The 14,710-nt window shown below is 43.9% G+C and overlaps 1 protein-coding gene across 1 annotated transcript; it reads left to right on the top strand.

Annotated features, from left to right (window-relative positions):
* The first annotated feature begins 2,125 nt into the window (after positions 1–2,125).
* Positions 2,126–9,326, top strand: LOC132497800 (boLa class II histocompatibility antigen, DQB*0101 beta chain-like). The gene is made up of 5 exons (XM_060111295.1): positions 2,126–2,234; positions 3,672–3,941; positions 7,312–7,593; positions 8,102–8,212; positions 9,239–9,326. Exons 1-5 carry the CDS (start codon positions 2,126–2,128, stop codon positions 9,244–9,246), a joined length of 780 nt encoding a protein of 259 aa, XP_059967278.1. The 3' UTR covers positions 9,247–9,326.
* The last annotated feature ends 5,384 nt before the right edge of the window (positions 9,327–14,710 follow it).

Here is a 14,710-nt window from a genome sequence, read left to right as displayed (position 1 = left end):
TCATTGTCTTCATGTGCCACTAATGGAAACTTCTTGTTGTTGCCTCTTCCCTATTTCTTTTTACTTGGTAAACTCTTTATGTCCTGCTTGTAGATCCTTTCCTCTATTTTGAAAGAAGAACCTAAAATTCAGGAAGAGAAAGAATAGAGGGAGAAACACTTATTGTCTTGTTTATTAATGTTTTCCAGGCACTGTTCTAATTGCTCTATAACCATTTAATACTTCCCCTAGTCATGGGCAAGAGGAGCCTGATAAATAATACATTTATTTAAAAAAACACATTGATACTTCTGCCGTTGGGGATTTGATGCTTAGGGCTGGCACAATCTGTACAATACAATAGTACTGTACTGTAGTACAATCTGTAACTATAAGTATCTGCTCCCTCATTAACACTATTCAAGCTGCAGGAAATGCTTCTCCACATCTTTTGCTCTCTGTCCTCAGAAATAAAGGTGACTGTGTCTGAATGCTGTTAATGTTTGTGGATTGTGTTTTTGCTGACATCAGATGGTTCAGGGAGGATTTGAGCAGCTGAAGAGATTTTAAGAGAAAAGTCAACTTGATTTTTCAAATACTTTCATTCAAAGAGCACACGTGGGGGCTTCCCTGGTGGCGCAGTGGTTGAGAGTCCGCCTGCCGATGCAGGGGACACGGGTTCGTGCCCCGATCCGGGAGGATCCCACATGCCGCGGAGCGGCTGGGCCCGTGAGCCATGGCTGCTGAGCCTGCGCGTCCCCAGCCTGTGCTCTGCAACGGGAGAGGCCACAACGGTGAGAGGCCCGCGTACCACAAAGAAAAAAAAAAAAAAGCATAAATGCAATAGATAGTTGTGTAATGAAAATATCACTTGCCAGCAGGGCTGGTTGTCAAATTTTGTTTGTTTTCTTGCTCCACATATAAACCTGATACTGCCAACAGTTATACCTGGCAGCTGAGGAACATTTTGCGATATTAAGCAAGTCATATTACTCTTAAGCTTGTATATATGAAGGCCTAGATATAAAATGCACGAAGCATGACTCACATTTTACAAAGAGAAGTCTGAGGCAAAAAGGTTCAGTATTTTGTTGGCTCTCATAAAGCACCTCAGTGGTAGACAACGTCCCTGGTAGTGCAGTAGTAAAGAATCCACCTGCCAATACAGAGGACATGGGTTCGAGCCCTGGTCCGGGAAGATCCCACATGCTGCAGAACAAGTAAGCTCGTGCACCACAACTACTGAGCCTGCTCTCTAGCGGCTGCGAGCCACAACTACTGAAGCCCGCGTGCCTAGAACCCGTGCTCCGCAACAAGAGAAGCCACCGCAATGGGAAGCCTGCGCACTGCAGCGAAGAGAAGTCCCCACTTGCTGCAACTAGAGAAAGCCTGTGTGTAGCAACGAAGACCCAACGCGGCCAAAACATAAATAAAGAAATTTAAAATAAATAAATTTAAAACGAACAACAACAACAAAAAACTTTTTTTTTGTTGTTGTTGTTCTTCCATGCCTTTATTGGTGACAGCAATGGACAACAACAATGCCAGGCATAGCAAGATACCTGGGGTGGTAAGCAGGCACTTGCTGCATCAGTGCAGCTCAAAACCATCTCCTTCAAGAACTCTGCTCTTTCCACCACAACTTAAGGCTCCTCAGAGTGTCTAAGATAATAAAAGTGAACTTGTTTGCGACAATGATTTTCTCTCCCTGAAATATGATCCCCACTTATTTTCCCTTACCCCAAATCCCAAGAACAATAGGTTTTAAATAAATATCACAGAGATGTCTACTCTTGAATCATTTTTTTTTTTTTTGTTCTTTAAACTCCGAAGGCATTTAATCTCCGAAGGCATTTAATCTTCAGGTCATTCAAAACTGAAAGGATTCTTCACCCAAAATGTTCATCCAGTGTAATTTGATGAAGACAGAGTGCCAGGCATTAGACTGAGAACCTTCAAAACAAATGTCTGCCCAGAGATACATGAGGTACTTCAGCTCCAGTGCTGATTGGTTCCTTTTCTTGGGACTCTCCAATCCTGCCATACATGGAAGCTTTCATAGGCTTTTATTCTCTAAAGTAGGCACACCAGATCTACCGGGTGTGAGCTGTGTTCACTACCATTACTTCTTCCTTTGTGCTCAATTATGTCTAGGATGGTGGCTCTGCAGATCCCCAGAGGCCTTTGGACAACAGCTGTGATGGTGATGCTGATGGTGCTGAGCACCCCAGGGGCTGAGGGCAGAGACTCTCCACGTAAGTGCAGGGCAGCTTCTCCCCAGAGCCACCACTCTGGGGACCAGGCTCTGAGGGACACTTGGCCTGGGGTGTGATCTCAGAATATTTCCTCTCTTCGGGGATGAGAGCTATGTTACATTCTCATTTCCACCTTCTAATGACAAAATGAGGACAGTCCCCCTCCCACCGGCTTAAGCCTGGGGACATTATAACAGGGAGGAGGAGACAAAGTGTGTATCTACTACAAGTGCTGGGACAAAGTGAGCATGGGTATTTTGTTTTAAAGAATTTCTCCAAAGAAGACACAGCAGGACTTGTCATTTCAGGGTCCCCCAAGACCTTGTCTGGACTTAATACTATGGCATCCTGGGTTGGGGAAATGTAGGGCAGCAGTGGTCTCTGTAGTCTCAGAATTTGAGGAAAAGGACTCTACATTCCTGACTCTTGAGTGGAGGGTTCCTGGAAGCAAACTCCTGGTATTTGAGTGGAGCCGACTGGGTGGCCACCGGCAGGGTCTTAACCTCAAGTTTCACTGATTTACGGTCAAATAGTGACTTGAGTGGTATTCAGAGACTTGAGTTGAGGATGGACGGGATTTAGGAGAAAGGAGAACGTAAGAAGAGAAATATGTATATTGAGAAGGCATTCATTTCAGACACAGGATTAGTATCTTCATAGAAATTCTCTCTCAATCTTCCTAACACCCCTATGTGTAGATGTAATGACTTTTTTTCACAATTATACTTAAGATACAGATACTCTGTTAAGTAACTCACCCAAGCTGGTAACTGTCTCAGTTTAATTGGAATCCAATTTATCTAATTTGAAAGTCTGTGCTCTTTCCGTGAATAAACCATCCTTTTTAGGACTGGGGCGGTGTCGGTCCCTTCTAACCACACAGGAGTCGGGTCGGGGTGGCAGAAACGCAGAGGAAACCCACTCATGGGAAGGAAGGCACTTTGCCAGGGACCAAGAGAATGTTCCTGTCAGGACGAGGACAAGCTCCATGCTACCTACACCTCCTTTGTTATTCCCTTGAAGTCTTGTGCTTATGTAGACACTTGTTTGCCTGTGAGGTTCCCAGGATTTCGAGGGAAAATGACATTTCATGTGAGAACGTCCTGATCCCTCTAAGTACAGAGATGGATGTAAAACCAACCCGACAGCCCTGTTTACTCGGTTCTCAGGCTCAGGCAGGGATCACAGGTCCCAGGTCCCCTCAGAGACAGGCCTCCTCGCACGAAGGTCATTCTGGAAGCCCTCAGACGGGGCAGGAGGCCTCTGAAAGCCGCCTGGAGGCTCCGGGTTCTCAGCAGGAGGCGCAGGGCTGGGCTGGGCTGGGAACCCGGGGTTGAGCGGCGGGTTTCAGGTTTTTCCGACCCAGCTGGCCACGGGCCGACATCGCCCCGCCTGCCGAGCGGCTGCCGCCTGGCTGAGCGGCGGTGTCTCCCGCAGAGGATTTCGTGTTCCAGTATCTGGGCCTGTGTTACTTCACCAACGGCACGGAGCGGGTGCGGTCAGTGAACCGTTACATCTATAACCGGGAGGAGTACGTGCGCTTCGACAGCGACGTGGACGAGTACCGGGCGGTGACCGAGCTGGGCCGGCCGGATGCCGAGTACTGGAACAGCCAGAAGGACATCCTGGAGCGGACACGGGCCGAGCTGGACACGGTGTGCAGACACAACTACGGGGTTATGGAGAGCTTCACGGTGCAGCGGCGAGGTGAGTGAAGGCCGCCCTCCGCGGGGCCCACCCCAACCTGCCGAGACTCCGCGCGGGGCCGCGGGGGTGGGATCCCAGGCCCGCGGCGGGGACAGCGAGGCCCGGCGTCCCGCGCGGAGGGCCGGGGACCGAGGGCACAGCAGGGAGACAGGCCCGGGACTGCTCAGTATGGCCCCAGCTCTCGAGAGCCCCGTCCTGTGCAGTTCTTTCCACTAATACTGCACGTTCCCGCCTCGTGCCCTTGGCTTGTTTGCTTCCCGAAGCTCAGGAGCTCAGCCTGGTGGAGTTAGGGCTGCTCCACGGCTGCTCTCAGGGCACCTTACACACGTGGTGATATATTACAGCCATGAAAGAATACATTTTCACTTTTTGGTTTCAAATCATTATTCATCTTAATCCTGGTTTCTTAAATGGATGTCACTATATCACTTGTCCCGGCCCTCTTTCTGGCAAGGGACTGTCTTAATTATCCCTGTGTGCCTAGTACCTGACACACTGGCAGGTAGTATGAGCTCCATAAACCTTGCTTAAATTAGTGAATAAATGTTCTCTGTTGCCCAGCCACTTAGGCTCAAGAGAAAGCATAAAGGTAAATAGGGTCTTAAAAACTGACCGTATTAATTATTATTTACGATTTTGCTTAATGCTTTAAAGTAAACTCTTATTGACTTGGATCTTAACAATTTAGAATTCGTGAATGCAAAGCCTGAGGAAAAAAAGTGTTTAGTAAAAATAGGAACAGTACTTGTTCCTATTTTTATATTACAAATTTATATATATTTTATAACAACTGTTCCTATCCAGTTGTTATAAGGCAAAGTTTTAATTTCTTAGAAAAGCTCAACAAATGGCTGATAACAGAGCTGAAGTTTTGGGGTAAATAAGTTGATGCCATTTAATTACTGAATAAAAATTGTTTCATGTTCCGTTGGCCTGCCTATCCTCTCTCTCCTTGCCAGCTCCCCCAACATCCACTGCAGGGGTAGACATTCTGAAAGTTAATTATACCAGTTTCATGAGCACCTATTGCTAGACAATTGTCTTACCAAACACTACCTATATTATGCCACTTAATTTCCTTGGTGTTAGCAATCAGCATCACCACTTTATATATGCTAATATTGGTACATAATAAACAGCTTAAGTAATTACACACAGTTATTCACTGTCTTGAAGCCTCCCCCAAATACGAAATAGTCATCATGTTCTTTACTACATGTATATAGAGTCTACTGGAAGCAAAGCCTCGTTCAAGCCAGTTATGACCAGAAGCAGCAATGAATCTGTTCCTGCCTATTTTCAATGTTAGTGGGACAAAATGATACATTCAAGGAATTGAAAACTCACTGATTAATCCCTAGTCTGACCCCGGTGTTATCTGTGTATGTTCACATAACTTTTAGCTTACTTTACCCTATCTTGCCTTCTCCTTCATCCTGATGCCACCAAGTACATACTTATATTTTTGCTATTTCAGTTCTTTTTCTAAAAATTATTCTAACATTTCTCTCTTGAACTTGTGCCCTCCATTTTTCACTCCCAATCTGTTTAAGATGAACAGATTTTATAAGTCCACCTAGCTGACCATGACTTTAGTCAGAGCCCAGGAAGAAGAACCTGATCAAGAGTTAAAGTCCAGGGGCTTCCCTGGTGGCACAGTGGTTGAGAGTCCGCCTGCCGATGCAGGGGACACGGGTTCGTGCCCCGGTCTGGGAAGATCCCACATGCCGCGGAGCGGCTGGGCCCGTGAGCCATGGCCGCTGAGCCTGCGTGTCCAGAGCCTGTGCTCCGCTGCGGGAGAGGCCACAACAGTGAGAGACCTGTGTACCGCAAAAAAAAAAAAAAAGAGTTAAAGTCCAAACTGGAAACATGATTCTTTCCAGATGATGGCTCACGAGTACCATGTTATTGGGGTGACGAGACTGCCTGCCGACCTCAGCAAGTCCCAGTTATATTGTATGTTCATGTGACATGCTCACTAACCCGGGCCAACTTCTGCAAGAATCTCAGAATATTTTCTATAGAGAACACACATGATAATTTTGTCTGATTTCAGAACAAGGCAGTTATTCTTAATAGCAAAGGGATGGAATAGGGTGGGCAGCTCACTTGAATGTTAAAAGAAAATTAGGAGAAAAAAGTAAATGAGAGTACATAATGTATTATCAAATAGATAAAACACTACATAAAACATTTATTATAGTTTTGCACTAAGAGAATGAGGGAGATGCAATAAAATGGCTGCAGAGATAAAGGATAATACATGTAAAACAGGTTGGGAGGTGTGTCATATTTGACCATGAGTAGCAATCTGAGAAGATAAAGGAATCAAGGCATGGGCAAACATGATGTTTTATCAGTGTTACTTGTTTTCAAGGTTTCCTTTCTTTTCCTTCAAAAATTACAAACTTTTGACATAACACTTGTGGTTCTTTTTTATTTTTAATTTTTGTTTTGTCTTTGTTACTAGATTGCAAGTTCTGTAAAGACAGGGGCCACAGTTTGTTGTTTATCTTTGGGTCCCCAGTGCTTGTCAAATTTATATTTGTTGAATGAATGAATGAATGAAATAAAGTATATGTGGCATAAATTAACTAGAGATGGAAGTGTAGGTATTTAATTATATAAATTTTTGTGGGGAGTTCACCACAGAATGGCATTTGAGCTAAGATGAGGCTAAAAACTGAGAGAGATGCTTTGTTGACCAGTAAGAAGTGCTCTCGCTCTCGAATTCTGTATTACAGGGCTGAGGATTATAGATGTAGCCTGTTTGAGAAGCACTGCTTTGTAGGAAGGATGTGATGGTCACTGTTGTCCCATTTTACTGGACATAGAAATGTCTGTACTTTCTTAATTCTCAGTCCATGGGGCCATGACTACTGTTGATCATCTCATGGCCACCAGGTGGGAGTCAAAGTTGCTGGATTTTCTCTACTGTGGGGAGCACAGAGACTAACAGAAAACAGTGTCACTGACCTAGCACAAGTCACTAGAGCTGATCCTGATGGTCACTTCTAGGTGGGAGAGCGAGGGGGGACAAGTCCATGTTTATTATTTTATTAAAAAAATGTTATAAATAGTGGCCTGTATAATATAGCAATTTATAATTTTAAAGTGTTTCATTTTTATCAATTAGTGTCAACAGAGTAACTCCCATAGAATGATTAAAACTCTCTCTTGAGACTCTGAAAAGTAAACTGACTAATGTTTTTATTCAAGCTATTAAAGTGGTCCAGGTTAGATCCAAATCCAAGATTTGGAATCCAAGGATCTTTCCACCCTGGTACCAGGGAAGGACTCTTCCCAGTGGGAAGACTTGCTGTGTGGTCTCACATCTCACTGTGTCTTTTCCTGTCTGTTACTCCCTCAGTGGAACCTACAGTTACCATCTCCCCATCCAGGACAGAGGCTCTAAACCACCACAACCTGCTGGTCTGCTCGGTGGCAGATTTCTATCCAGGCCAGATCAAAGTTCGGTGGTTCCGGAATGACCAGGAGGAGACAGCTGGCGTCGTGTCCACCCCTCTTATTAGAAATGGGGACTGGACCTTCCAGATGCTTGTGATGCTGGAAATGACTCCCCAGCAAGGAGATGTCTACACCTGCCATGTGGAGCACCCCAGCCTCCAGAGCCCCATCACGGTGGAGTGGTGTAAGGGGCGCTTGGTTTCCTTTCACCGTGGGCCCCACAGGACAGGGGCAGATAGAGCTTCCTTGGTGCATCCCATCTCATCCCTTGTCCCCAGAATCCCTACTGAGCTGGAAATTACAGGACACAAGACTGCCTCTTGCCTCATAGTAAGGGCATCAGAAGAATCCTGATCTCATTGTCTTTCCAGATACAGGGAGCTCACTCTACACACCAGAGCCCCAGAGCCCAGCCGTGGTAGCTCTGAAGGATTGACTGGTGACCGGAGTCTTAGGGCGTAAGGTTATGGATGTATCCCTGAGGAGCAGGGATCCACTTTCCCCTTCTCCCACCCGTCCACTCTGTCCAAGGATCAGTTGGCAGGTCCCTCCCCTAGGGGTAGTCAGAATGGAGAACTTGGTTCCCCTGGCACCTCCATCTCCTGTATCTCAGACTAGACTTCAGGCTTCTCAAAGGGACAACCCCCCTTTGGTGTGGGGACAAACGCTGACACTCAGGCTCTGATCCCTAGGGGCACAGTCTGGATCTGCCCAGAGCAAGATGCTGAGTGGTGTTGGGGGCTTTGTGCTGGGGCTGATCTTCCTCGGGCTGGGCCTCATCATCCGTCACAGGAGCCAGAAGGGTAAGGAACTCTGGGGAAAAGGGGAAGATGGACTGTGACTGAGACCCTCTGTTCAGGGAGGCCTGTGCCTCTAGATGTAGCTCTTTCCTCCTGACCCTGAAAGGAAGGAGACTAGGCTGGTGGTGGGCGAAAATGGAACGACCTAGGGAGTCATTAGAGTCTGATTTTACTGGTTGAAAAGTAGCCCTTTCACAGAGGTGACAGGTGGGATTTATTCTAGGGCTTCCTTCTAGTGACAGTTCCATTCATTTGGGGGAGATTTTATTTTAGGGCAGTTAAGGCATTGTGGGTAGAGAGGATGGGTAGGGAAGAAATATATTTCTAATTAAGTTGCTTATCTCATTTCCCTTTGGGGTGGGTGAGACACTTGCTGTTTGTGTCATGAGACCTTTTGTGGGACCTCCTGGGCCTCCACCAGCAGGTACTGTTTTTGCTCTGTTTCACTGGGGGTTATGGGGACAGATAAAAGAGGGAAGGGTGTGAGGTGAGTATACCTGGGCACAATGGTCTCGTCTGTGGCCTATTTTCTGCTATGGGATCAAGAGTTAGGGGAGAAGTTCACCCAGTTTCTGTAGGAAGCTCCTGAGGTTGTTCTCCAGAATCAGGCCATAACTTTGGTGGCATCTTTCTGTGAAACTTGGAGCCAGAACTGTGGTGTTAGTGCTAGACACCAGGATGATACCCACTTTGGGCCACATGTTGGTGGCTACTGCCTGTGGGCACTTATAGTGACTGAAAGAGGCTATGAGTGGTAGAAAGAAGGTGAGTTATTATCTAATTTATTAAAAGTTTGATGTCTTCGTGTCCCCCAGAAGAATAACAGCTGCTCCCCAGCCTTTCACACATCTGCATCAGGCTGAAGTCTTGTGTCCTCTTTAGCTGATTCACCTCTGCACAGATGTTAGGGGAGGTGATGGTGATATGCCCCAGACCTCAGCTTTCTCTGTCAGATGCTGCAGGCCGGGAAGAGGTGAGGGGGCACGTCCCTCAGGGTGCCATGTGTTGATCACTCTCTCTCTTCTCCAGGGCACTGACTCCTGAGGATGTTTTGACGGGGATTGGTTTTTGCTCTTCTGTAATAGCTGCCTGTTCTTGCCCAGAATTCCCAGTTGCCTGTCAGCCTGTTCCTCTGAGATCAGGTTCCTCCATTAACTCTGACACAGTCACCAGGTTACCCCTTGCCCTGCTCCAAGGATTTGACTGTGATGCTGCTTCCTGCACTGACCCCGGAGCCTCTGCCCGTGTACTGCCAACAGCGTCTACTGAGCATCTGCTCAGACCCCAAGGGATTTTTCTGTTTGCATTCTCCCTCTGAAGACTGCTCAAGAGAAGCACACTGAAACCATTACCTGGCTATAGGGTATATCATAATTAAACATGAATATGAGTTATCTATACTCTGAGCCTTCTTTCTTATTACGTTTACACTAATCATATATTTTTTTAATATTTATTAAGACTTGCACCGGGTTTTAGTTGTGGCACATGGGATCTTTGTTGCTGCATGCAGGGTCTTTAGTTGCGGCATGCGGGATCTAGTTCCCTGACCAGGGATTGAACCCTAGCCCCCTGCATTGGGAGCGCGGAGTCTTAACCACTGGGCCACTGGACCATAGGGAAGTCCCTATGCTAATCATATATTTTTTATTGAGTATAATTGATATACAACATTATATTAGTTTTAGCTGTACAGCGTGATGATTCAGTATTTGTAAATATTGCAAAATGATCACTACAGTAAGTCTCGTTAACATCATCACTATAGATTGTTACAATTTTTTTCTTGTGATGAGAACTTTTTAGATCTACTCTTTCAATGACCACCTGTCAGGGTTACAGGAAGGAAGCCTCCCTTGTGGGGAGATTAGATAGTTATCCAGCTGTCAGACCAACACACAGGCTGGGAGCTGGTTGAGAAGCAGGCTGTACCCAGGAGTCTGATTCAGCAGTTCTGGGTAGAATCCAGAGAAACTCTGCTGGGAAACCACTGGAGCAGATCAGTGGATTCTACAGTGGTGGGAAGAATGAAAAGGACATCTCCTTCATATTTACGTTTTATCTAAAAGTTTAAAAAAGGGGGCTTGTCTGGTGGTGCAGTGGTTGAGAGTCCGCCTGCCAATGCAGGGGACGCGGGTTCGTGCCCCGGTCCAGGAAGATCCCACATGCCGCGGAGCGGCTGGGCCCGTGAGCCATGGCCGCTGGGCCTGTGCGTCTGGAGCCTGTGCTCCGCAACGAGAGAGGCCACAGCAGTGAGAGGCCCGTGTACCGCAAAAAAAAAAAAAAAAAAAAAGTTAAAAAAAGGAAGTAAGCTTACTAATATTTGAGGTCCAGTGAATCAGACAGTCTCGTGTCACAACTGAGATGTCACATAGAATACTGTAGGTAGAGCAGGAGTACTCCATCACTGAAAGTTGCAGCTGTATCTTCATTTGTTCACTCACATTAGCATGTTTCCATGTATTGTAGTTTACTATGCCCTCTTAAAGAAACTTACAGACTATATTATTTTATTTTATTTTATTTTTTAATAACAGAATTGCAAATGGTAGAATCTTTACAATATTTTGAATGAAATGGGGAATAACCATGATAATCTTTTGTGTCACAGAGAGGTTTGTGGGTTATCCTGGGTCTAAACAATTGAAGCATAGTCAAATTAAAAAAAAAACTACTCTTTTAGCAGCTTTCAAATATACAAAACAGTATTATTAACTAGATTCACCACGCTGTACATCACATCCCCAGGACTTACGTATAATGGGAAGTTTGTGCCTTTTCACCACCTTCATGACTTTTGCCCACCTCTGGCAACCACCAATTCATTCTCTTTATCTATGAGTTCTTTTTTATTAAAGATTCCACATGAGTTAAGTGAGATTTTATATCATATATCATTTCATATCATGGCTATTGTAATTAATGCTTCAAGGAACATGGGATGCATAGATCTTTTTCAAGTTAGTGTTTTTGTTTCCTGTGGATAAATTCCCAGAAGAGAAATTGCTGGATCATATGACAGTTTTATTTTTAATGTTTTGAGGAAACTCCATGCTGCTTTCAATAGTGCTGAACCAATTTACATTACCACCAACAGTATACAAGGATTCATTTTTCTCTACATCCTTGCCAGCATTTGTTATTTCTTGTCTTCCTGATGATAGCCATTCTAACATGTGTGAGGTGATATCTTTTTTTAAAAAGATATTTATTTAACCTTAAAATTAATTAATTAATTTATTCATTCATTTATTTATTTTTGTGGTGATACCTTATTGTGGCTTTGATTTGCATTTGCCTGTTGATTAGTGATGTTGAGCATCTTTTCATGTACCTGTTGGCCGTCTGTATGTCTTCTTTGGAAAAATGTCTATTCAGATTCTCTGCCCATTTTTTAATCAGACTTTTTTTTGCTTTTGAATTGTATGATATTTTGGATATTAACTCCTTAGCAGATATATAATTTGCAAATTTTTTTCCCATTCAGTAAATTTTCTTTTCGTTTGGTTGATAGTTTCCTTTGCTGTGCAGAAGCTTTTTAGTTTGATGTAGTCTGACTAGTTTATTTTTGCTTTTGTTGCCTTTACTTCTGGTGTCAAAAAGTCATCGCAAAGGCCAATGTCAAGGAGCTTACCATCTATGTTTCTTCTAGGAGTTTCAAGGTTTCAGGTCTTACATTCAAATCTTTAATCTATTTTGAGTTAATTTTTGTGTATGGTGTAAGATAGTGGTTCATATTCTTTCTTTCTCATGTAGCTGTCTACTTTTCCCAACACCATTAATTGAAGAGACTTTTCTTTTCCCACTGTGTATTCTTGGCCCTTTTATCGAAAATATGTGTATGGGTTAATATTTGGGATCTCTATTCTGTTCCATTGATCTATCTGTCTGTTTTTATGCCAATACTATTATAGTTTTGATTACTATAGTTTTACAGTATATTTGAAATCAGGGAGCTTGATATCTCCAGCTTTGTTCTTTCTCAAAATTTCTTTGGTTATTCTGGATCATTTGTGGTTCCATACGCATTTTAGAATTATTTGTTCTAATTCTGTGAAAAAATGCTCTTGGTATTTTGATAGGGATTGCATTGAATCTGCCTTGGTCATTTTAACAATATTAAATTCTTCCATTCCATGACCATGTTATATTTTTCCATCTGTTTGTGTCATCTTCAGTTTCTTTCATCAGTGTCTTATAGTTTGTAGAGTACAAGTCTTTTACCTCCTTGGTGAGATTTATTTCTAGGTATTTTATTCTTTTTGATGCAGTTGTAAATAAGATTGTTTTCTTAATTTCTCTTTCTGATAGTTTGTTGTTAGTGTATAGAAACACAACAGATTTCTATGTACTAATTTTGTATATTAAACTTTACTGAATTAATTTATTGCTCTAATAGTTTTTTGGTGGTGCCTTCAGGATTTTCTATATATACTGTCATGTCGTTTGCAAACGGTGCTTCTTCCCTTCCAACTTGGACTCCTTTAATTAATTAATTTTTTAAAATCTGATTTTAGGACTTCTAATACTATGTTGAATAAAAGTGGCTAGAGTGGTCATCCTTGTTTTCATTCTGAACTTAGAGGAAATGCTTTTGGCCTTTCAATGTTGAGTAGGGTGTTGGCTATGGGTTTGTCATACATGGCCTTTATTATGTTGAGGTATGAACCCTCTATACCCACTTTGTTCAGAGTTTTTATCATAACTAGGTGTTGAATTTTGCCAAAAGCTTTTCCTGCATGTATTGAGATGATCATATGTTTTTTATTCTTCTGTTTGTTAATGTGGTATATCACATAGATTGATTTGCAGATGTTGAACCTTGGAGCTATAAAAGCCAGGGCACCAGAAGAGTGTAAGAGCTCCCTTCTGAGAGCTGCTGGCACTGTGGAGTGTGACAGGGGAGAGTGAAATGATAGTGCCCACCCTCCAAGGTCTCTGGAAAGGATTACAGTCAGCCCTTAGATTTGTGTTTAATTAGAAGCTTCCCCCTCAGGCTATAGCTATGATGGTAAGCTAATAGGCCTCTTTCACAGAAATACTGATCTCCCGGGTCTGTTGCCTCTTACTGTGCCCTGGGTTGGTAGCTGTTTAAGAACTTTTCTACATTTGTTATAGTTCTTTGTCACCCATGAGCCTAGTGTCACCCTACTAGTCACCAAAGCCAGACAATGTAGAGGCATCTCCTAGCACCAGCTGGAAAAATCAGGGCACCAAAGGTATAAGCTTCTTTGGAGGGCACCAGTGGGCTGGAGTAAGGCAGGGGGAGAGTGCAAAGATTTTGTCCACTGGCTTCTGTTGCATGAAAGTACCTCTATAGCCCCTTAGAATTGTGCCAAACCAGAAACCTGCCCCTCAGGCCAAAACTCCTGGACAAAAAATAAGCCTCTTTCCCAGAAAGACTGGGAATGTGTTTCAGTTTGCTATTTGTGCAGTACCCTTAGGGTGGTAGTCTGCCAAGAACCGTATCTGATTGTTACAGTCCTATTGGACCTAGGAGTGTGAATCTCCCTGCCCTCCAGAACCAGGTGATCCAAAGACATCCCACTGGGTTGCAGCCACAAAAACTGGGACACCAGACACAAAAACCAGGACACCAGACCCATGTAAAAGCTCCCCTGTAGGAAATACTGGTGCACTGGAGTGTGGCACAGGAATAGTGTGAAGATAGCACCTGCTGGCTAGCGCGATACAAAGTGGGAATGTAAAGATGGAATCCCTGAAAAAAAAAAGGCATAGAATAAAAAAATAAAAAGGTGTCTGCCCACTTTAGCATAGCAGAGGGAGAGTGCAAAGATGGTAGCTGCCAGCCTCCATCCCTGGGGAGTATCCCAGCAGACCCCTGCTCCTTAGGCTGACACTTTAAGGTCATCAAATGAGCCTCATTCCCATAAAGTCTGGGCACTTTTCAAATGGCTTCTGTGCTGGGACCTGGGTCGAGTGAGTCTGTGTGTGAGCCCTTTAAGAGCCATTTCTCGGTTCACTACAATATTGTCTCATGGGCATGAGAGCCATTGGCTTTCAAAGCTAGAAGTTTTGGGGACTCATCTCTCAGGTGCAGGTCTTAAAAGTTAGGGTGTCTATATTGTGGTGTTCAAACCCCTTGCTCCTCAGGGAGAAGCTCTGGATTTTGAGTTCCTTCCCAATTGTGGGTCGCTGTACCTGGAGTAGGGTTTATGGAAAGATAATGACTCAGCCTCTCTTGCCTTGATGTGGTTTCCCTCTCATTTGCCTGATGTGCAGGTGTTGTTAAGCCAGTTTTTAGTTTAGTTATTTTTTTTTCCAGAGGAAATTGTTCCATTTATAGCTGTAGACTGGGTGTGTCCATTGGAGGAGGTGAGTTCATGATCTTCCTTCATCAACCTCTTGTACCAAACTCTTTCAGCAAGTTTGAATATACCATCACTTTCTGTCCTTAAATGTAAGATTTCTTTTGAGGAATCTGATAGCATTATAGTTTTCATCATAAGTTACAAGCTTCTTTTCTCTTGCTGCTTTTAA

The sequence above is a fragment of the Mesoplodon densirostris genome, chromosome 10 (genome assembly GCF_025265405.1).
Source record: "Mesoplodon densirostris isolate mMesDen1 chromosome 10, mMesDen1 primary haplotype, whole genome shotgun sequence".
Taxonomy (NCBI): domain Eukaryota; kingdom Metazoa; phylum Chordata; class Mammalia; order Artiodactyla; family Ziphiidae; genus Mesoplodon; species Mesoplodon densirostris.
This window is presented reverse-complemented; position numbering and strand designations above follow the sequence as displayed.